At 39.9% G+C, this 23918-nt stretch overlaps 2 protein-coding genes across 2 annotated transcripts in view; both read left to right on the forward strand.

Annotated features, from left to right (window-relative positions):
- LOC127621932 (protein eva-1 homolog A-like) overlaps window positions 1-23918 on the forward strand; it is a 187298-nt gene that overhangs the window by 120919 nt on the left and 42461 nt on the right. The gene's annotated exons all lie outside the window — the stretch shown is intronic.
- LOC127621922 (GRB2-associated and regulator of MAPK protein 2-like) lies at window positions 334-22478 on the forward strand. The gene is made up of 6 exons (XM_052095735.1): window positions 334-526; window positions 6117-6257; window positions 12896-13026; window positions 15890-17014; window positions 20987-21144; window positions 21492-22478. The coding sequence occupies exons 1-6, from the start codon at window positions 415-417 to the stop codon at window positions 22255-22257; spliced, it is 2433 nt and encodes an 810-aa protein (XP_051951695.1). The 5' UTR covers window positions 334-414; the 3' UTR covers window positions 22258-22478.

Here is a 23918-nt window from a genome sequence, read left to right on the forward strand (position 1 = left end):
TGAGCTTAACTTGTATTGAACCCGGAATGTTCCTTTAAATTCCAGAATATTTCCTTGAGGACTGAGTCTTGGAATTAACCTCTCAGTTGAATGATAAAAAGTGTTGATTAATTGTATTTATGAAGCCATCTCAGCCTATATAATACACTTATATATTTCTCCTTAAGACAGAACATGCACATTTGTATCGTTTCAACAGTTTGCTGTATTGGAGATAAATCTTGGTGCGCACGGGATAAGCGCGCGCTGTCTTGTGTTCCGGTGCGCGCGGGCCACGGCGGGAGGAGAGCGGGTGTCGCGCGCGTTCGGTAACAGATCAGATCGCGTAAGACATCTCGCGGATTTCTCTTCTTCACCATGGCGCGATGCGCTCCTCCTGACACCGGCACCAAGGATGATGGTGACGGATGAAAGATGGATAAACTATCCGCGAGCATTAACGGACTCCCGTGGAGCTCCGTGGAGCTGCCGCTGGACGTGATCGTGAGCAAATTCCGCCTACCGACACTCGTGCGGCTGAGCCACGGTAAGAAATGCACTCGGAGTTAAGCATTATCACGCGACAAAACTAAATCAAAAGCTGTCTAGACAGCATGCGCGCGACTTTATTTTATCCCGTGTCGCGTGAAAGCCGCTGCGGCGTCTTGCAATGAACACGCTCCGCAGAAGTTACCAGAATATAAAACATGACTGATATATTCATGCATTTTCGAGTCTTATTATGCTAATGAACTTTGAAAACACTCGCATCTGTTTGACAAACAGTAATAAAATCACCCCTTTCTCATTAAATCAAACTTTAATCAAACGTTGTGTAAATGTTTCTAACGCAAATTCCCAAGTGATGCGTCTATAGTTGAATTCTCTTGTGCCTAAAGGTGACAGAGTGTGTGTTGTGCGTAAAAGAGCTGCATCTCCTTTCATATGTTAATGTTGTAATGTGCTGTAGTGTGTGTTGCATACTAAACAACCTCCTGCAGGAGAAGCACCAACATTTACTCAACAATCCCTGTCCAGAACGACTGAAGAACACACAATTAAACTTCTATTAGTGCTCAGACATTCCAGTGTGTGTAACAGAGAGTGTGAGAATATATGTGTGTTATAGACAAGAGTTTATGAGTGTGTTAAAGTGTGTGTTTGTGTGTGAGAGTGACACTCTATGGTGGGAAAAAGCTGCTGAATGGAAATGAGTCATTGAATCAGTGCTGATATCAGTGATCAAAGCCTGCAGCAGCATCACACCTGTTACCATTGTGACACAACATTTAATAATCAGGGAATTGGTGTCTTCATTATTGAGCTGTTTGTTCGAGGAGCCTGTCTTGTAACTCTCAGAAACGTACTAGTTAGTGAACCAGAGAATCTGTGAAGCCGAGTGAATGAGAGTGACTGATACACACATGGTCTTTTGAATTATTCGTCATGATGTGAATATTCTCAGTCTCTTTGTAATGGATATTTCAGTTAACAGAGCTCGGGGCTGATATGTTGAACAGTTTCTCCATTCTGTTCATTTCTGTGTTTGTCTTGCAGCTGTGAGATTTTGTTTTTGCTTGAATAGTCTCACAGAGTCAGACTTTTGTCTGCATGAGGTCTGGTTCACTTTGCTGCTTTTTCTGGTCAAGATCTGCGCCGAGACGGGAGGAGAACATCTGATTCACATGGAATAAATAGTTAAGAAAAAAGAAGAAATAGTTCACCCAAAAAACGACTCTGACGGTCCATACAATGCAAGTCAACTTGGCATGTAACGATACACAAAAAAACGATATAAAAAAAAAAAACAGGGCACACAAATGTTTCATTTAAACTCATTCAAGGATTCAACATAAATGACTTTTAAATAATAAATGTCTGACATTGGCAACAAAGAGCAAAGCTCTTTAATGAAGTAACTTAAACAATAGCACTGCATTTATTCTGAGAAAGATTTGTATTTGTACTTTTTACATTATATGTATTAAAGCCTGCTGTGAACAAGCAAAAGTGACTGTAGCAAGCAAAAAAAAAATAAAAAATCTGATTTTACAATATATGTACATAATCCGGTATTATTTAGCGGAGTGAGCAAAAACTGATGAGCACACATAATGTTTTTTGGCCTCTCATTTCACCCTTTATTACCGGCATATAACATGTGCGCAAATGAACAAGTGGGAAAAGGACTTACTTTTATGCTGCATTGATTTGCTTTTTAGAGCTTCAAAGTTCTGGCCTCTATTCACTTGCATTGTATGAATCTACAGAGCTGAGATATTCTTCTACTGAACACAAACAAAGATTTTTAGAAGAAAGAAAGTCAAACACATCTGGGATGGCATGAGGATGAGTAAACAATGAGAGAATTTTCATTTTCTGGTGAACTATCACTTTAAAATATTACGTTGCCACTGCTCGATTAGATGCTGCTGCGCTCAGAGTGTGTTTATATGTGTAGGCGAATATCTCACTGTATCAGCACAGACAGTAGTAATTATACACAACAAACACAACAGACAATCTGCTGAGGTTTTTTTGTGTATATTTATTTATTTTGGACTTGTTTCCTGTGCAAAAGCATTTATTTTTATGTGGATTTCTTTTAATGTGGAATTCTTTTAATACCAGTTCAATACAATTCACCAGTCTCTCACTCTAGAGCACAGTCTGATGTTTATTTTGTGGTGAGATCAGTCTGATGTTTAGTGGTGAGATCAGTCTGATGTTTAGTGGTGAGATCAGTCTGATGTTTAGTGGTGAGATCAGTCTGATGTTTAGTGGTGAGATCAGTCTGATGTTTAGTGGTGAGATCAGTCTGATGTTTAGTGGTGAGATCAGTCTGATGTTCAGTGGTGAGATCAGTCTGATGTTTAGTGGTGAGATCAGTCTGATGTTTAGTGGTGAGATCAGTCTGATGTTTAGTGGTGAGATCAGTCTGATGTTTAGTGGTGAGATCAGTCTGATGTTCAGTGGTGAGATCAGTCTGATGTTTAGTGGTGAGATCAGTCTGATGTTTAGTGGTGAGATCAGTCTGATGTTTAATGGTGAGATCAGTCTGATGTTTAGTGGTGAGATCAGTCTGATGTTTAGTGGTGAGATCAGTCTGATTAAAATATTACGTTTAGTGGTGAGATCAGTCTGATGTTTAGTGGTGAGATCAGTCTGATGTTCAGTGGTGAGATCAGTCTGATTAAAATATTACGTTTAGTGGTGAGATCAGTCTGATGTTTAAGTGGTGAGATCAGTCTGATGTTCAGTGGTGAGATCAATCTGATGTTCAGTGGTGAGATCAGTCTGATGTTTAGTGGTGAGATCAGTCTGATGTTTAGTGGTGAGATCAGTCTGATGTTCAGTGGTGAGATCAGTCTGATGTTTAGTGGTGAGATCAGTCTGATGTTTAGTGATGAGATCAGTCTGATGTTCAGTGGTGAGATCAGTCTGATTAAAATATTACGTTTAGTGGTGAGATCAGTCTGATGTTTAGTGGTGAGATCAGTCTGATGTTTAGTGGTGAGATCAGTCTGATGTTTAGTGGTGAGATCAGTCTGATGTTTAGTGGTGAGATCAGTCTGATGTTCAGTGGTGAGATCAGTCTGATTAAAATATTACGTTTAGTGGTGAGATCAGTCTGATGTTTAGTGGTGAGATCAGTCTGATGTTCAGTGGTGAGATCAGTCTGATGTTTAGTGGTGAGATCAGTCTGATGTTTAGTGGTGAGATCAGTCTGATGTTCAGTGGTGAGATCAGTCTGATGTTTAGTGGTGAGATCAGTCTGATGTTCAGTGGTGAGATCAGTCTGATTAAAATATTACGTTTAGTGGTGAGATCAGTCTGATGTTTAATGGTGAGATCAGTCTGATGTTCAGTGGTGAGATCATTCTGATGTTCAGTGATGAGATCAGTCTGATGTTTAGTGGTGAGATCAGTCTGATGTTTAGTGGTGAGATCAGTCTGATGTTTAGTGGTGAGATCATTCTGATGTTCAGTGGTGAGATCAGTCTGATGTTTAGTGGTGAGATCAGTCTGATTAAAATATTACGTTTAGTGGTGAGATCAGTCTGATGTTAAGTGGTGAGATCAGTCTCATGTTTAGTGGTGAGATCAATCTGATGTTCAGTGGTGAGATCAGTCTGATTAAAATATTACGTTTAGTGGTGAGATCAATCTGATGTTCAGTGGTGAGATCAGTCTGATTAAAATATTACGTTTAGTGGTGAGATCAGTCTGATGTTAAGTGGTGAGATCAGTCTCATGTTTAGTGGTGAGATCAGTCTGATGTTAAGTGGTGAGATCAGTCTCATGTTTAGTGTGTGAGATCAGTCTGATGTTTAGTGGTGAGATCAGTCTGATGTTTAGTGGTGAGATCAGTCTAATGTTTAGTGGTGAGATCAGTCTGATGTTTAGTGGTGAGATCAGTCTGATGTTTAGTGGTGAGATCAGTCTGATGTTCAGTGGTGAGATCAGTCTGATGTTTAGTGGTGAGATCAGTCTGATGTTTAGTGGTGAGATCAGTCTGATGTTTAGTGGTGAGATCAGTCTGATGTTTAGTGGTGAGATCAGTCTGATGTTTAGTGGTGAGATCAGTCTGATGTTCAGTGGTGAGATCAGTCTAATGTTTAGTGGTGAGATCAGTCTAATGTTTAGTGGTGAGATCAGTCTGATGTTTAGTGGTGAGATCAGTCTGATGTTTAGTGGTGAGATCAGTCTGATGTTCAGTGGTGAGATCAGTCTAATGTTTAGTGTGTGAGATCAGTCTGATGTTTAGTGGTGAGATCAGTCTGATGTTTAGTGGTGAGATCAGTCTGATGTTTAGTGGTGAGATCAGTCTGATGTTTAGTGGTGAGATCAGTCTGATGTTCAGTGGTGAGATCAGTCTAATGTTTAGTGGTGAGATCAGTCTGAAGTTTAGTGGTGAGATCAGTCTGATGTTTAGTGGTGAGATCAGTCTGATGTTTAGTGGTGAGATCAGTCTGATGTTCAGTGGTGAGATCAGTCTGATGTTTAGTGGTGAGATCAGTCTGATGTTTAGTGGTGAGATCAGTCTGATGTTTAGTGGTGAGATCAGTCTGATGTTCAGTGGTGAGATCAGTCTGATGTTCAGTGATGAGATCAGTCTGATGTTTAGTGGTGAGATCAGTCTGATGTTCAGTGGTGAGATCAGTCTGAAGTTTAGTGGTGAGATCAGTCTGATGTTTAGTGGTGAGATCAGTCTGATGTTTAGTGGTGAGATCAGTCTCATGTTTAGTGGTGAGATCAGTCTGAAGTTTAGTGGTGAGATCAGTCTCATGTTTAGTGGTGAGATCAGTCTGATGTTTAGTGGTGAGATCAGTCTGATGTTTAGTGGTGAGATCAGTCTGAAGTTTAGTGGTGAGATCAGTCTGATGTTTAGTGGTGAGATCAGTCTGATGTTTAGTGGTGAGATCAGTCTGAAGTTCAGTGGTGAGATCAGTCTGATGTTCAGTGATGAGATCAGTCTGATGTTCAGTGGTGAGATCAGTCTGATGTTCAGTGGTGAGATCAGTCTGATGTTCAGTGGTGAGATCAGTCTGATGTTCAGTGGTGAGATCAGTCTGATGTTCAGTGATGAGATCAGTCTGATGTTCAGTGATGAGATCAGTCTGATGTTCAGTGATGAGATCAGTCTGATGTTTAGTGGTGAGATCAGTCTGATGTTCAGTGATGAGATCAGTCTGATGTTCAGTGATGAGATCAGTCTGATGTTCAGTGGTGAGATCAGTCTGATGTTCAGTGGTGAGATCAGTCTGATGTTCAGTGGTGAGATCAGTCTGATGTTCAGTGGTGAGATCAGTCTCATGTTTAGTGGTGAGATCAGAAGATCAGCATGAAGTTGTGTGAAGAGATAAGCCTGATATTCAGATAAAAGATCAGATTTAATCATTATAGAAAGGACAAAAAATAACACAAAATTCTATAAATTAAGCAAAAAACTTTGACTCCAATATTTACTCAAAATTCACACACACAAAAAGTTGCACTATCCATTGACAAGGCTGTTGTTGATACATTTTGGAACTGACAGAAGAGGAAACTAACACTTATAATAACACTGATAATCTTACTGTTGTACCTGTTAATGATGTACAATCTCTTTTTGTCTCTGTTTGTGTGTGTAGGTGAGAATGTGGAGGGTTTATCAGAGGAGGACGTGATATTTCTTCACTCCTGCAGACAGTGGACCACAATCACTGCCCACAGCCTAGAGGAGGGTCATTATGTGATCGGACCCAAAATAGACATCCCACTACAGTATCAAGGTACCATATAACACACGCACAAACAAACACACATGTGAGGTCAGCAGGTCAGAGATGGACTATGTGACTGTACCAATTCAGCTTGCCATTCTTACTTATTAGTGGTGTTTGCTAAAGCAAGCATCACTATTACTAATGCTCATACTTAGAGTGAGGGTTTTGAACAACCACTCAGAACACCCTAGCAACCACTTTACAAAGCAAACACTTTATCAACGGCATAGCAACGCCCTGGCAAGCACCTGTAACACCCTAGCATAGTGGTGGGCACTTTTGCACAGACAAGTACCACTCATATATTCTTCAGAAAACATCTAGTTTATGTAAATCAAGTGGAGTTTTTAGATAATCAACAGAATCATCATGTGAAAAACAGCAGAATATCACAGCATACAGTATTACAGCAGAGAAACACATTAACTGAACTAAAAAAACAACATATTTTTCATGAACTACTGAGAGTGTAGCACCTATTTGAAACACATTCAGATCAGAGAGAGGATTGGCTGTTAACAGTATATTGATTGTTGTATTCAAGCACTCAACTTCACACATGTTCACTTAGACCATTCTCCATTACACACACACACACACACACACACACACACTGTCAGTCTCTATCTCTCTCTCTCACACACACACACAGTCTTAATTCAATTCTGTATGTTTTATTGCCATGATTGTTTTATACAATATTGGCAAAGCATCTAGTCAATACAGGAACAAGCATTGATGAACATAACAAAGACCAATACTTTTATATTTTCTAAAGAAAATATGTGCAGAACTCACTGCCACAATTCTAGGCTAGTATTGCAAGCTGGTTGCTAGACTATTCTGGATGGTTTCGCCATGATATTCTGATCTCTAGATATTTTTTTAAATAAAACATTTGCAATTGTTATGTTGCCTGCAACAATATGAATGGCCGTCAATGGAGAAAGAGGCTTTTAGCCCTCATAATAGTGTAGGAGCTCATGTTGCCTGAACCCTTTTGGTAAGCGCTCTCATTCATAAAGCACAACTCATCATTACTTCATCCTGACGTCATTCCCGTGAGACCCGCGGAGGAGCCCGTTATCCCGAGCTTCCGGAATAGCTGACATTACCATGTTGGACTTCCTCCCCGGGGACGGCCGCTACCTAATATACACGCCACCCGCACCGTTTGGTCAGGTGACCAATGAGATCATCTGGTGGGGTTTCCGGCTTCAGTAAGATGCTGAGAGAGAGCGATGAAATCATGTCTGTCTCCGTTGCTGTGTCCAACGTCTCTCAGATAGACAGATAAAGTACTAATATGCAAGATGGTATTACAGTAATAAGATCTGAACACACCTAAGAGATTTATTTTCAAAAAGATTTAAAGCAGTTGTTCACCCAAAAATAAATATTCTGTCAATTATTCACCTACTTCTATTCCGTGGAACACAAAAGGAGATGGCAGACAGAATGTCAGCCTCAGTCACCATTCACTTTCAGTGCATCTTTATTAAGGGGTAGGATTTAGGTTAGACAATAGTAATGATTAAGCTTTATGTGAAAATAACAGAAGTCTATTGTACTGAGTGTTCATATTTGAAAAAACTCATTTGTGGATGTCCTGTAACATGTTTAAAATGACACAAAAATGCAAAAAACAAAATAATTAATTTTTATTCAAATGTTTCAGTCCCGCTCCCGTAAGATTCTGTCACGCTCCTGCCTGCTCCGGTGTCATAGGCTATTTTTTCCAATTCCCACCCATAAAAAACTGAGAGATATATATATATATAGAGAGAGAGAGAGAGAGAAAAACACACGTTTCGTTAACACATTACCAAACATCTGATTTACCTGTGGTTGGTTTAAAAGTTTTGTTTGTACCTTTTTTTTAAATAAAGCATTAATATCTATAGCACTAAGGGATCCGCCTTCATGCTCAGACATTTCAAGTAGGTATAACTGCAGGCCGGAGACTTCCAAATGGGGGCAGATTCTCCAAAAGAGGGCAGGGTTACTCCAAAAGGGGGTTGTGCTAACTCCAAAAGGGGGCGTCACTTCCACTCACGGTTAAGGTTAGGGAAAGGGTTGATTAGGGGCTCCCTATATCTTTAATGGTGGCCCACCCCTTTTTGGAGCAATGCCTGCAGCTATGTCCTTCTCAGACATTTTGCGTCAGAATGAGCCACCAACCCTGCGACTGTAAATCATTTATTTTTCTTGCTCTTACGCAATAGAAGAATAACACAAATAATATTCTGTTACCTTAAAATCCTGCAATAAATTTGAGTCGTTTAGATATTCTAGTCAATAACTCATGAGCCTTCAAGCTTAAGTATATTTTAAAATACTTTCTACTTTATACTATCCCAGCTTAATATGCAGAGACAACTATAAGTAAGCCGTTCATATGTAAATTCTCTGGAGATCTGTAACACTGTGTCTCTGTGGCCTATAAAATTTCCCGTGTTTGTTTTGAATAACCCGCGTAGACCCGCCCCAACAACATTACTCAACCAATGGAGTTTGGGGCGGGACAAATCTGACTAGAGGTCTGCGTGGGCATTAAACTGTATAATATGTAAACATATCGGCAACATTCGTAACAGTACTGAAACTGTAAACATACACAGTTTTAACAAGGCACAGCAGCCCCTCAGTACGTTAGAGCAGAAGGGGAAAAAAACATTGACTTACTGTTTATTTGCTGAAACTTCACTTGGTGCAGAACAATCTGGAATAATATGAAACACTGCAACAGTCCCCTCGATGCAGCCTGAACTTGTTTGAATCTTTGCGACACCTTGCGCTGAAAACAATCTAGATGCAGCGCAAGGAATGAAACAGAGCGCAACATGCGTTTTTGACAATTTGAAGTTCTTTTTAACTTGACATGGTGTTTAAAATGCGCCGGTCCTGTGACGAGACACTGAAAAATATGTAAATGTCAAAGACATTCGTTCAGCATGTGTTTACATAGGAAAACAATGGGAAAACAGAACAGATGCAGGCAAAAACACGTTCGGTGTGAACGGCCCCTAACTCGTCCGTTCGCGCTTGTCTGTAAGACCGCGTGCACGAAACAAGTTCGGTAACCCGAAGTCCTACTTGAAAAACGTACCCGTACCCGGCCCGAAACCCATCGGGTTCTCGGGTCCTGTCGGGCCCAGGTCGGGTTGCAGACCTCTATATCTGTCTGTTTGAACAGCAGCAGATGAAGAGCGATTTCAGAAAGCTGTTTTGAATTTTTTTTCATTTTTGCAATTCCGTGGTGCTCATGCGGATACTGGTCAGGAGCTTCAGTTAATGTTCACATCAACCATCACAATGGGGAAAAATGTGATCTCAGTGATTTTGAGCCTGGCATGATTGTTGGTGCCGGACGGGCTGGTTTGAGTATTTCTGTAACTGCTGATCTCCTGGGATTTGCACACACAACAGTCACTAGAGTTTACTGGCACCAAAAACAAAAAGCATCCAGTGAGGGGCAGTTCTGCAGATGGAAACATCTTGTTGATGAGAGAGGTCAACAGAGAATGGCTAGACTGGTTCAAACTGACAAAGTCAACGGTAACTCAGATAAGAATAGCTCTGAATGCTATTCTGAGATGCGGGTTGGCGCTGTTTTACCTACACAATATTAGGCAGCTGGTTTTAATGTTGTGGCTGATCGGTGTATTTATATATATATATATATATCCTCGTGCGACCTCACGCACACATGCGGATGTTGTATTTTGTCTTCACTATACTCAATGCAAAATGTAATTGAATTTAAACTGACTGATCTCAGTTCAGAAGATTCTGTACTGTCAGTGAAGGGCTAAACTATCGACGTACGGTGACAAAACAAAATTGCACAGATCAAAGTGGAGATTGTCTTTGGGAGAAACACCAACAAAACTACATCGGTTTAGAAACCTCATTATCGTTTTTACACTGAAACCTGTTTGTGTCCAAAGATTACAGTCTCTAGTTTCATCCGATATGCTATTTAAAAATGTTAACGATTTTTTGCAAAACCCCACTCTGCTAAACACAATCCACCCTAATGTGTACCATAGCACAAGGTTTTCATTAGAAATCCTATATTTACTGTGCATTATCACATTGAGAAAATATTTTTGCTTTGAGAGGCTGTATACAGAGTTAAGATGAAAATAAGGTGCATTTTAAACTGTTCTGAGATCAGTGCAGACAGTCAGCACACTGGAGGTTAAGTCATTCCCTAAATAGGGAGCAAGGGAGCATCCTATATCTTTCCTATGAAGCCAAGTGCAGATGATGTTTGGATCACTCGACATGTTTGACACACATGGGACAATGATAATCAGCACATAGATTCACAATTTATAATGTATCATTTTATTTTAGCATGGTTGGCAGTGATTGGATGATGCTGGTCATTACTATGTATCAGAATTAATTATGCTAAATTCTGATTGGTCAAATGCTTCAGCACTGGATATCACTTGTTTGTTTGACAGTGCAAAGAGAAAACATTGAGATTTTGTTGCCAATGTAGAAAAAAAATCCCATTGTAACATAAAAGTCAAATCAAGCCAAATAATGTTTAATTGTATAGTTTATTATTTGTTATTATACACTTTGTTCTAAAGCAGCTTTACAGAAAAAAAGCTGTAATGTCTCAAAAACATGAATAACCAACACTCCTGGAAAAATAAACAATTTTATTTAAAAAAAAATCTGACTTAGTCCCAACTTAGTCCCACAGTCCACATATGTGGACATACATTTTTGTGTATGTGGACATACTATTTGCTTTTTTTGCATGTTTATTAGGGGATACTAGTTATAAATCAAAAATGGAAAATGCACACAGCAGTCACCCTCGGGTCTCAGGAGGGTATATATGTGTGTGTATATATATATATATATATATATATATATATATATATATATATATATATATATATTCTCTTTTGATTATACATATATAGGTATACTGTGTATATATAGGAAACCTGAAAGGTGTGAAAGAAGCCTCTTCAGGTGCGAGTGTGAACATATAGAGCTGAAGAAACAAAAGCTGTTGTTGGGAGACTAAAAGACACTTTATCTGTGTGTGAAAATGACCTAGAAATAAATCACACACACATTTGACCATCTAAATGAGCACATACCAATACCAGCTAAATATAATGGCAACATACAATACTAACTCAAACCCGAAAATATTTTTCTACTTCTTATAATTAAAACAAATTCCCCTAAACTTACTGAATTAATCCTTTTTTGTCTCTGATGATGTGCCTAAAGATTTGGTCAGATTTAGCTTACTTCTGAAGGTTTTTATTTATATATATATATATATATATATACACTCACCTAAAGGATTATTAGGAACACCTGTTCAATTTCTCATTAATGCAATTATCTAATCAACCAATCACATGGCAGTTGCTTCAATGCATTTAGGGGTGTGGTCCTGGTCAAGACAATCTCCTGAACTCCAAACTGAATGTCAGAATGGGAAAGAAAGGTGATTTAAGCAATTTTGAGCGTGGCATGGTTGTTAGTGCCAGACGGGCCGGTCTGAGTATTTCACAATCTGCTCAGTTACTGGGATTTTCATGCACAACCATTTCTAGGGTTTACAAAGAATAGTGTGAAAGCGGAAAAACATCCAGTATCGCGGCAGTCCTGTGGGCTGAAAATGCCTTGTTGATGCTAGAGGTCAGAGGAGAATGGGCCGACTGATTCAAGCTGATAGAAGAGCAACTTTGACTGAAATAACCACTCGTTACAACCGAGGTATGCAGCAAAGCATTTGTGAAGCCACAACAAGCACAACCTTGAGGCGGATGGGCTACAACAGCAGAAGACCCCACCGGGTACCACTCATCTCTACTACAAATAGGAAAAAGAGGCTACAATTTGCAAGAGCTCACCAAAATTGGACAGTTGAAGACTGAAAAAATGTTGCCTGGTCTGATGAGTCTCGATTTCTGTTGAGACATTCAGATGGTCGAGTCAGAATTTGGCGTAAACAGAATGAGAACATGGATCCATCATGCCTTGTTACCACTGTGCAGGCTGGTGGTGGTGGTGGTGGTGGTGTAATTCTTGGCACACTTTAGGCCCCTTAGTGCCAATTGGGCATCGTTTAAATGCCACGGCCTACCTGAGCATTGTTTCTGACCAGGTCATCCCTTTATGGCCACCATGTACCCATCCTCTGATGGCTACTTCCAGCAGGATAATGCACCATGTCACAAAGCTCGAATCATTTCAAATTGGTTTCTTGAACATGACAATGAGTTCACTGTACTAAAATGGCCCCCACAGTCACCAGATCTCAACCCAATAGAGCATCTTTGGGATATGGTGGAACGGGAGCTTCGTGCCCTGGATGTGCATCCCACAAATCTCCATCAACTGCAAGATGCTATCCTATCAATATGGGCCAACATTTCTAAAGAATGCTTTCAGCACCTTGCTGAATCAATGCCACGTAGAATTAAGGCAGTTCTGAAGGCTGAAAGGGGGTCAAACACAGTATTAGTATGGTGTTCCTAATAATCCTTTAGGTGAGTGTGTGTATATATATATATATATATATATATATATATATATATATATATATATGTTTTTTTTTTTTACATCTTTTACTGGATTTTTGTCTTTCTCCTCAGGGAAGTTTAAGCTACTGGATCAGGATCGGGATGTACGTGAGCCAGTTCAGTATTTTGGAAGTGTGGAAGAAATCGCGGAAATCTTTCCTGATCGTGTGTTCGTCATGGAGCCCATTACGTTCAGCGTTAAGGTAACGACAACATCAGAACACCTCTCTGATTAACATAAACCTATCAGACCTTAAAACCCTTCACAGAACCTTAAAGGGATAGTTCACCCCAACCCCTCCAAAACATTTTGTCATCATTTACTTACCCTTATACTTTTTCATATGTGTCTGACTTTCTTTCTTAAATGGAACACAAAAGGAGATGTTATGCAGAATGTTCATGCCGCTCTTATGCTGTTTTTGTATGGTATTATGTCCACTCTGTAAATCATCTCTTTTTATGTTCCACAGAAGAAAGAAAGTCCTAATTTTCATCGGTGTGACTAAATGATGACAGAATCTTTGTTTTTTAGTGAACTAACCATTTAATGAATAAAAGATATCTTCTTAACACTAAAAAAGGCTAAAATAACAGAAGTTGTACACTGATAATATCAGTCATTCTGTGCAGACGTGGGTAGAGTACCCAAAATCTTTACTCGAGTAAAACTACAATAACTTCAAAAAAAGTACTCAAGTTGAAATAAAAGTTGTAATGTAAAAAAATACTCTAATACGAAAGTATTTAATTAAAAGAATACTCAAGAAGCGAGTAACTAGTTACTTCCACATAAAACACAATGGACGATTACGCCCCAATATTCCATTACATAATACATATTTAAAATGTATTACAGAATAATAATAATTATTATTATTATTATTAATGGAAATTGTCATCATACACCCTCATGTTGTTTCAAACCATATGACGTTCTTCAATGCATTGTTATGTTAAATGTTAGCCTTATAGTCACCATTTACTGTCACTGCATGTTTTTTCCTCCATGTTTTAAAGGGAATGGTGACTGAGACTGTCAGTCTCTAACATAATGTCTAATATCCTTTTTGGGTTGCACATTTACAGAAAGTCACACAGGTTTGGAACAACATGAGGGTGGGGAATTATGGCAGAACATTAATTTATGGTTGAACTATCACTTTAAGGACGCTTATCAGATTTGGATGAATCTGCCAATTAGAAGAGAAAAACATGAAAAATGTCCCACAAGCCCAATTATATGTAATGCTGAATAAATCGAAACAAGATCATGCTTTATTAACGCCTATTGTCACTATTTTAAAGTCCTGTATGTATACTTGGATCAGTGTAGTTACAGTATTTTCAGCGTCGAAAGAATTTAGATGATTCCTTCTGAACACTAAGGGTAAACTGCAACTTATCTCTGTATTTGGAAGCGTTTGGGCTTATTTAAGTTTAGAGCTCATGAGAAAAACGCGCCACATCTGTCAAACGCAGAAATGCTGTATAGGTGCAGACATACTGTCAGCTCGCTCTCTAGAAGTCAAGCACGCAATCCGCAAAGCATAAGACATTTACACTTAACTTAGGAACTGATATATTGCAACACTGAGATAATAATGTATACTTAAAAATAGGGCTGTCGATTTAACGCGTTAATTCAGTGCGATTAATTTTACAAAAAATAACGTGTTAAAAAATGTATCAATTAATCGCATGCCCACGGAAGATTCCTGAGAAATGCAAGCTTGTAGTACCGCCTGTTTACTCCAGAGGGCAGTAAGTGACATTTCAGCTGTATGAGCAACGCACAGTTTATACAGTGAAGAAAACACTCCAGTAGGCAGAACAACACAAATATACGTTACGTTCTTGCGTTCAAAACACTTGAAGGAGCGCAAATGCAAACTAAGGGATCTCAAGATGTCTTTAAAGATTGAGTATTAAACTATATTTGACACAGTGACCTAAACATTTTATGTTTATAACGCAACACACCCGAGACGTCTGACGCAGGTGTAAATTGACGGTCCTTAAACAAGCCCTCATAATAAATCTCCAACTGATTGATAAATTCACTTGTGTAATGGATTGCTGTGAACTGTGTACCAATGATTGACTTATGATCAATAATATGGTAGTAAACAATATATTGAATTCTAAAGCCGCTTTTTGTATTGTCTTATCAATTATTAACTCTTCTGCCACAAGAATTTAATGCATTTTAATTATCTGAATATTTATATATATAATTGTTAAATATTTAAAGATAACTATGTATAATTATTTAATCTTTATATATTGAATTATTGTGTGTGTATATATATATATATTATTTTTTTTTCTTTATATTTAAAGATAACTATGTATAATTATATGTTGATATAAATATGTATAATCATTATATATTGAGTTATTGTTATATGAAGGGCTTTCTCAGCAAACATTTGTATATGCGATTAAATTCGATTAATTAATTAATTAATGTGATTAATGTGATTAATTAATCGGGACACCATGTAATTAATTTGATTAATTTGATAAAATTTTAATCGATTGACAGCCCTACTTATAAACCGAGGTCATAAGAGCCCATAGTTGCAGAATCACCCTGAAAATGACAATGAAACCGACAAGCCCACGTTATCATATTCGCCAAAACCTACCACACTGCAATTTTTATCTTGAAATAGTCTTGAAGTGTCTATATGGTGCGCTTGCTGCTGCTGTTGTGGTGGACTCAACTCCTGTGACAGAGCGCAGCTGTCAAGTTCTGCTGTTGTAAAAGTCCCTTTCAAAAATATCTCAATATATTAAGCATTTATTTACACTTATTAAATTAAAACCAATAATGTAACAACAGGAACATCGTCCATTGTAACAAAGTAAAAGTACAAATGTTTTCATTAGAAATGTACTTGAGTAAGTGTGAAAAGTACCCCGACTTTAACCCAATATTTTATAGAAACTCCAAAATGTTTCTCAAGTAAATGTAACGGAGTAAATGTAGTGCGTTACTACCCACCTCTGTGTAGTGTTGTTCAAGTGCTAATAGATCTGTCTGTTTTTCGTTTTCTGTAGGTAGTATCTGGGGAGTTCACGGAGGACAGCGAGTTGTATAATTTCTCTCTGCAGACGGGAGATGAACTAACTCTGATGGGCCAGGCAGAATTGCTCTGCGTTCAATCAACTCGTGAGAAATCCCGCCTAACCACGCTGCTACGTCGACTGGGCAAGGCGAGTGGAGCTTTGGGACGTCCCGCACGCACAAAGATGCCTTGTTTGATATGCATGAATCATCGAACAAATGAGAGCATCAGTTTGCCGTTCCATTGCCGCGGGCGCTTCTGCACACGTTCGCCGCAGGAGTTGCAAATGCAGGGTGGCGAATATACCGTACGTAGCATAATCGAGCGTGTACGACTACCTGTGAACGTATCTGTGCCATCACGACCTCCTCGAAACCCGTACGACCTGCACGCGATCCGTGAGGGCCATCGTTATAAACTTCTCAGCATCATCAGCAAAACTGTCGTTCTCTGCTGTATACTTCGCAAAGAGGAAGTTAGTCCGTCTCACTTCCTGTTATTAACGGACATGCCTCGCTTTGCTCTGCCGGATGGTCTTTTATGCGTGGATGCTTCCTACCAGCAGGTGGTGCTACAGTGCGCGTTGCGGTGCCAGGAGAGCTTCAACCCGGACGATTATTCGCGTGCCGTGCGCGAAGTGAAGACAGATTTCTCAGAGGAGTGTCTAAGCCCACGACGGATTCGAGTTTGCGTTCAAGGCTACGGCCGTGACGAGCTCGGGACGTCCTTACAGGGACTGTCTTTGTGCATGTACGGAGGCGGAGCGGTCACGCACACTCACACAATCTCGCATGGCTGCAGAGACTCGCTGCTCGATGCACAAACACTGCCCTCTAGTGACGGTGACGGAGAGGAACGAGAATACGTCATGCCGGATTGGTCAACAGAGACGCAGGAGATTCCGTACGAGGAGCTCTGGACCGATCAGACTTCGGGAAGCTTTGGTGTGACTTCTGAGAGCGGTGTGAAGGCAGAGCATAACCTCATAGCCTTTCACTCCACTACCACATCATTGGATGGAACGATGGGATCCACCCAGGTTGCCATGGTGCAGATGGAAGCAGGAAGAGTGTCGAGAGCATCGACTCCACCTCCCGTCCCACCCAAATCAGAAGCTGTAAGCAATCCTCTCCTGTCATTCACCGATTTTCAATACATTTTGTTTTTCCCTCATATTGCTTTTTTTGGGTAAATATCATAAAAACATGTCCATTTCAACTCAAGAGATTTTATATATATATATTTATTTATATTAGAGCTGTCAAAATCAATGCATTAATGCATGCGATTAATTAAAGCTTACCACATTAATTTTTCTTAATCGATTAGGTGATTTAGTTTTCAGTGATTTAGTGTCAGTGATAAAGTGATGGAGAAAGGAGCTCTTAATGCTATTAATTGTACAAAACAAGCCCAGATGGGACTTGTGATAGAAAACAAGTATTTTTCAGCCTAAGGAAGGCACATTTTAATTACCACAGAAGCATGTCAAGTTTTTACTATTACAAAAACACAGAATGACACTTTTTTATCTACAAGTGCTTTTCATGTGGAGTTCAAAGTGGCGCTAGACTCTGGCCCTGAACACGGCTTCACGATTGCTGTAACTAAGCAGATAGCAACAGTCTGCCAGCTGATTAGTATTGTGGAGGATGAGAGTTATAGAGCTTTAATGCCCATTGCAATAAATAAGCAACCTATGTGGGGACTAGTTTCAATTAGTCAAACTCCCACTTAGATTTTGGGAAACGTTTAATTTTACTTGAATTGGTGCGATTTTAGTGCATTTCTATCTTAATACTGTGAAATCCTTTGTTTGTAAAATATTAATAAAGCATTATATTGTTACACATTGTTTTGCTTTTTTCCTAAGAAGGAAATAAATACATTTTGACAGGAAACAAAGTATATTTAGAGTCAAATTTGAGCATTTCAAATATGCGATTAATCGCGATTAACTACGAAAAATGATGCGATTGTAAAGGTATAAGGGATAGGAGGCGGCGAGAACCGGCTTGACAGTATAAATAATATTTTAATGAAGAACTGAACCAAAGGACAAACACACGCACAGGTGTCTGACAGCTGTCCGTAACTCTCTCTGTCGCACTGCCGTCTCCAGTCGGCCCTCATCTCTCTCGGCTCAATTAGGGGCCGGGTGTGCGGAATCACGACCTGGCACCGCCCTCGCCCTCCGCCCTGCCACATTCCTCCCCCGTTCTCTCAGTCCAAGGCATGACCACATTACCCACCCCCTTGCGCCTCCGGCTGCCGGCAGGTCATCCCCGTCTACCTGGATCAGGGGAGGGGACAAGGGGAGGGAAACAAAAACAAAAAAATGACAGCTACATGCCGTAACGGCAATCATGTCAAATTATCAAAACATAAAAAAAAGAGTGGGAAAAGGCCGAATGGAGCGGTAGTGGAAGAGAGAGGAGAGAGAGAGAAAAAAAATTTACTTGCGGTTCTCCTATACGCCATGGTCTGGTCCTCGGCCACTCCACTACCCTCTAGTGGACGACAGCCACACGTCCCCAGGTGGTTCGGAGGCAGTCCTCCGGTCCCTGGTGGACGGAACACCCCGCCACGTTTTTGGTGGGTGGTAAGGGTCTCCCCCGCCCCTTGCAGCGGTTACCGCTCCAGGCGGTTGGTTGGGAGCCCCTCCTCCCCTCGCGGTCGACGGCCGTTCCTCCGCTTCCAGGCGTCAAGTCTCCTCCGTCCTCCGGCAGATGGCCACAGCTGCTCGTTTGGGGTGGATGGTAGCGGCGAGAACTCCACTACGGCACATCCCTCCTCCTTCCCGGGTTTCGGCACCAGTGTAAAGGTATAAGGGAAAGGAGGAGGCGAGAACCGGCTTGACAATATAAATCAGATTTTAATGAAGAACTGAACCAAAAGACAAATACATGCACAGGTGTCTGACAGCTGTCCGTAACTCTCTCTCTGTCGCACTGCCGTCTCCAGTCGGCCCTTATCTCTCTCGGGCTAATCAGCCCAATTAGGGGCCGGGTGTGCGGGACCACGACCCGGACCCGCCCTCCCACAGCAATTAATCACAAATACAAATTTGTATTGACTGACAGCACTAATATATACAGTATATATCATATAAATACAAGAAATGAAGCTTATTTTTATGACCATTAAGATTAATTTTTTGAATTGTGACATTGTGAGTGAATTTGTCCCCAAAATTCTTATAATAATGTAATTATGTATCCAGAATTCTAGTAAACACAAAACAGAATCTGTGATGTGACCTTTCACGACTTTCAGAAAATTTGAATGAAAATAGTATCACAATGCAAAAAAATGTAATGGTCCTAAAATGAGCTTCATTTTCTTTAAGCAAAATAGAATTTCTTATTTATTTTTTTTTATTTTGGGGTGAAATGTGACCTTGACAGGTTTCGTGATAAAACACTGCGAGAATTATTAGGTATCTGACCCTGAGTTTTGTTGTATTGTAGCTTAATATCTCTAACGAGTTTCATTTAATTTCTCAGTTCTTTTTCTAAGGTCCCACAACAAACATGCAAGAACATAGAGAAAATCATATGTGCATTAAGGTCTATACAGCATCACAGAACACTGATGCCCCATACTACAGACTAAATTATTGAGACCGTTGCTTTTAAAGGCTGAATAATGATTACTGGAACAGAACACACACACACACACACACACACACACACACACACACACTCATAATAAACATAATCACACATAATCCCAGAAAATATAGTTTTCTATATGATTTGACATGTTACACTGTTACATGTTACAAATTAAAACTATTTATGTCATTATTTTGTTTTTAATATCCTCACATTGAAAGTTTTTCACAAGTGCCTAAAACTTTTGCACTGTACTAAAAAATGCACGACGCTTTCACCTGTTTGTAGGCTTAATTATTTTTTTCTCAATTCTTTTAATGTTTGTATTTGTTAATATTAATGGCAAAATGTGTGCTTGACATTTTCAGAATTACATTGTTATACTTGCACACTGCACACACTGTAAACTTAAACATATACTTGCACATTATAGACATAAAGTCAGAGATTCAAACAGCTCATCCCTTTAGCTGTAGAAATGGAAATGGAAGTGTAAGCAGTAGTTCTCGCAGGGAGACTCCTGGTAGCTCCGTGCCTTTCAATCAAGTCAGGCATCTCATACAATCATGAAGTCTGAGATGCCTCTGCTTCATAAGCTCGAGCTGTTGTTCATCTCTTCTTATGTTGCTGTTTGTTTTCACCCCCCTCCACCCCATCACCACCAGTTTGGGTCACGTCTTGCCAGTGGGTAAGCTCCTCTCCCTTGCCGTCATCGCTTTCCAGCAGGATCTGACGGTTTGAGTGATAAATCTGAGCGCTGAACCGTGGGACGGGACTTGCGCCAAGGGAAATTATTCTATAACTACTTAGTGATCAATTCTCATTGAAATGAGTCTGAGAGAATTAGTCAATTTTACTCTGCTCACTGGAATTATAGCCTTTCTCTTTTCCTCTCTCCCACACACAAAGACTGCAGGCCTGGCCTGTAATTTAGCTCCCACACACACACACACACACACACACACACACAGAGAGCCCCTGTTGTATTTTTAGGGGAAGTACATTTTATCCCAGAATCCCTGAACTGTTCCTGGTGAAGTTATCACCATGATGACTATTAAGATAACCTGTAATTAAGAAATAAACACTTTTAACTATGCATGCCATATGCATTGGAATCTTGTTGCTGGCACATTATAGTGTTGTTGCGTGGTGCATTTAATGGACGGTGCATGACAGATCGCAAGCCACATCACTTGGCCACATGTTGACTGGTAGTTTGCCTATTGTATATTGTTATTATTATTGTATATTATTTATTTTATACAATTAGTTGAATTAGAATGGCACCTATTTCAGTGAAATCCGACATTTTATGCATGTCAAAACTCGCTTACAGCAATTTTCGTAGTGTTTGAAAATGTGTACCATCTGGTTTAATTTTCTCCCAGACAGTCTTGAATCACGAGGAGGATTTACTCTAACATAGTCACCTAGTTTTGTTTGTTCTTTTGGATTGCTTCTCTCTCTAGGTGAAAGAAGAGTGTCGTTTCTTAAATGCTCCTCCTGTTCCTCCCCGCTGTGCTAAAGGCCCCGCCTCCAGCCCTCCAGTCCTGCCCTGTTTCCCTAAAACTCCACCCACACAGACACTTAGCCCAAACCTCTTTTATTCATCTGGACTGCAAGAGAGGTAAAATCACACACACACACACACACACACACACACACACACACACACAAACAGAGAAATTAAACCATTGCAAATTATTGTCTTGTGGTTTGGTTTACTCTGGGAGGGGTTTAAATAGAGTCATTATAAGTCCTATTTGGTTAGATTTGTTTTCCTGCACTTTAAAGTGATTTCATACATTTTTAGACAATAATCTGTCCTGACAGATGAGTATGGCTCAACCATGCTCAAATTCAAAGACAAATTCAGAGAGTTAAGACTATTTTATAATGCACATTTGGCGCACAATTTGATTCATCATGATATGACTCCTTTAAACAAGTATCTTCTGTCTCTCTTTTTGTCAGTTCTGCTCCTCGTAGTGGCAGTAGCTCTCCGTCACCTGACTCTTATTCTCTCTACTGTTACCCGTGCACCTGGGCTGACTGTGTGACCTCTGACCCCTGTGTAAGCCCTGATCCCATCCAGCCTGCACAGGCCTGTTGGTCCAACCCCAGAGGAGGCGGGGCCTACACCTCCAACATCTTAAATACACCTCTTCTGAGCACTAACTCTGCCCAAAAAAACTACTCCACCTGTCCCAGGCCATGCCCGGTGGCGCAGAACCGCTTCGCACCATTTGGCGCTCTAAACCCTTTTGCCAATCCAGGACATGCCCACAGCTCCTCAGATTGGCTCACTACTGGTAGGAACTCCCCCACTCTGATAACTGACCTCATTAGCTCCACCCCCCAGGAGCCTCAAGCCAATCAGGGAGGTGCAAAAGTGGTTCCCGAGCCTCCGCCCAGACCATTCAAGAGTTCAGAAGAGGACACGGTCACAGTAAACCCCGCCTCTGTATCAATTACCATGGTGAGAGGGGCTGAAGGCGGGGCTGGGTCATCATGGCGACCCCCAGCGGAGCTGTGCTGGCTTTCTGTGGAGGAGGTTTCGTCCAGTCTGCGGTTCATCGGCCTTTCAGATGACGTGGTTGGTCTGTTCAGCCGAGAGAGAATTGATGGCTCTATTTTCACCCAGCTGACGGAGGAAATTCTGTCTGAGGACTTTAACCTTACAAAGTTACAGGTCAAAAAAATCATGCAGTTCATCAAGGGATGGAGACCCAAAATATGAAGAGCGCGGGAATGTGTGTGAGTGTGTGAGTGTGTGTGTGTTTGTATTGGAGGCAAAGGGAATGAAAGGGCAGCGTCCTCATATTCCAATGAATTTTTGGATGATTTTATCTTAGGGGTCATTCCTAGCATGCAGTACATTTTCATGCCTCAATCATACATCTAAAATATTTGATACAATATTAAACACTTAATTTTCCCACAATTTAACAATTAAGTGAACTTAGGGGGGAATTTTAAATATACTGTATATACATTTTTCTACCTTTCTTTAATAGAAATTATTCAAATAAAATGTGTTTTTTGGACATATTGTTTAAATTGGTAATCAATTTATAGTTTTTTTTTATACACAAAAAAATGTTAAACATTTTACTTTCATAATAAAATTCCATTACATTGAATTGCGTAATTTAAAAAAAAATTAAATAATTATTATATATATATATATATTGTATTTTCGTTGTTGTTAAAGATTACCAAGTGTGCCGCACAAGCCCTCAAAAGTGAAGCCAAAACGTCTCGATCGCCCCCCCAGTGACTGGTCCTAGTATAGGTTATAAACCCCGCCTCCCCATGTTATTCAACGGGACGTGAGACCAACTAAACAATTAAATTACACTTCACATTTCTTTTTTCCAAAGATAGTTTCTGTCATTTACTGTCGTTTCTATCACGTTGATGTCATTTCAAGTGTTTGTTTTCAAAACAATTTTGTTTTTAGTTATTTGATGCTATAAAAATGGTGTTGTGACATCATGATTGACAGCTGTGATTGACAGGTTCTCTGAGCGAAGTAGTCACTGAAGCACCAACGGACTTTTTTTCGGGATCTTCGGAGGACTGAGGAGATTGGAGCTTTAAATTTAATATCTAAATTTCTATAATTAATTATTTCACACCGTCAAAAGTCAAAAGTGCAGGGACGTGTGCTTGCGATTGATTCAGCGAGAGTGAGGACGGGGCCTTGATTTCGCGGCTTTACTTCCTGCCTGCGCAGGTCTGGTCCCGAAATCGCAACTGCGCAGACTCAAGTCCCAAGATGTCAGCGCCATATCGGGACACTGGCGGCTTCAGTTCTCACCAATGGAAAAGAGCGAAGGGGCGTCGTCCATCTTTTTTTACAGTCTATGAAGATTACTCAATTAAATTTTATGGAATTGTGTTCTGAAAGTAAAATGCATAAATCTTAAAAAAAAAAAAATACAATGGAGAGTAGTTCTGTCCGTAATATGACTTGAAGTGACATCATTTTTGGTGGGAAAACAAGAGAGCAAACATCAGTATGTAGCAACACTGAATTAAATGAATGATGTCATAATTTGTGGTATTACAGTTGTTGTTTCTCACACAATTGTTGCTTTTCAAACCCCCTTGTATGCTAACTCTAACTTTAGCTATTTATTTCCATCCTATTAGGATTCTTGTTAATTTTCCTGCCATTGTGTAAATAAGCAATTTATAATGGATAAAGTTGAAGAGCCTGAGCTCGAGCAGAATATATTTCTGAAAGTCTATATAACCTTTTTATAAAAACAAAAGCATATTCATTTTTAAATGTTATAAAGAGTTCAAAAAGTACTGCATAACAGGAATGGCCCTTGATCATTTCAGACCTCTCTAATATATAGATATACATATACAGTGTATTATAGAGCACCA

Source organism: Xyrauchen texanus, chromosome 28, assembly GCF_025860055.1.
Source record: "Xyrauchen texanus isolate HMW12.3.18 chromosome 28, RBS_HiC_50CHRs, whole genome shotgun sequence".
Classification (NCBI taxonomy): Eukaryota; Metazoa; Chordata; class Actinopteri; order Cypriniformes; family Catostomidae; genus Xyrauchen; species Xyrauchen texanus.

Excerpts from the sequence above, each read along its gene's own strand:
- LOC127621922 (XM_052095735.1), top strand. The coding sequence starts at position 415 with ATGGATAAACTATCCGCGAGCATTAACGGACTCCCGTGGAGCTCCGTG. Across the intron at positions 17,015-20,986 it reads TCCCACCCAAATCAGAAGCT|GTGAAAGAAGAGTGTCGTTT; the intron begins GTAAGCAATCCT and ends TTCTCTCTCTAG. Across the intron at positions 21,145-21,491 it reads TCATCTGGACTGCAAGAGAG|TTCTGCTCCTCGTAGTGGCA; the intron begins GTAAAATCACAC and ends TCTTTTTGTCAG.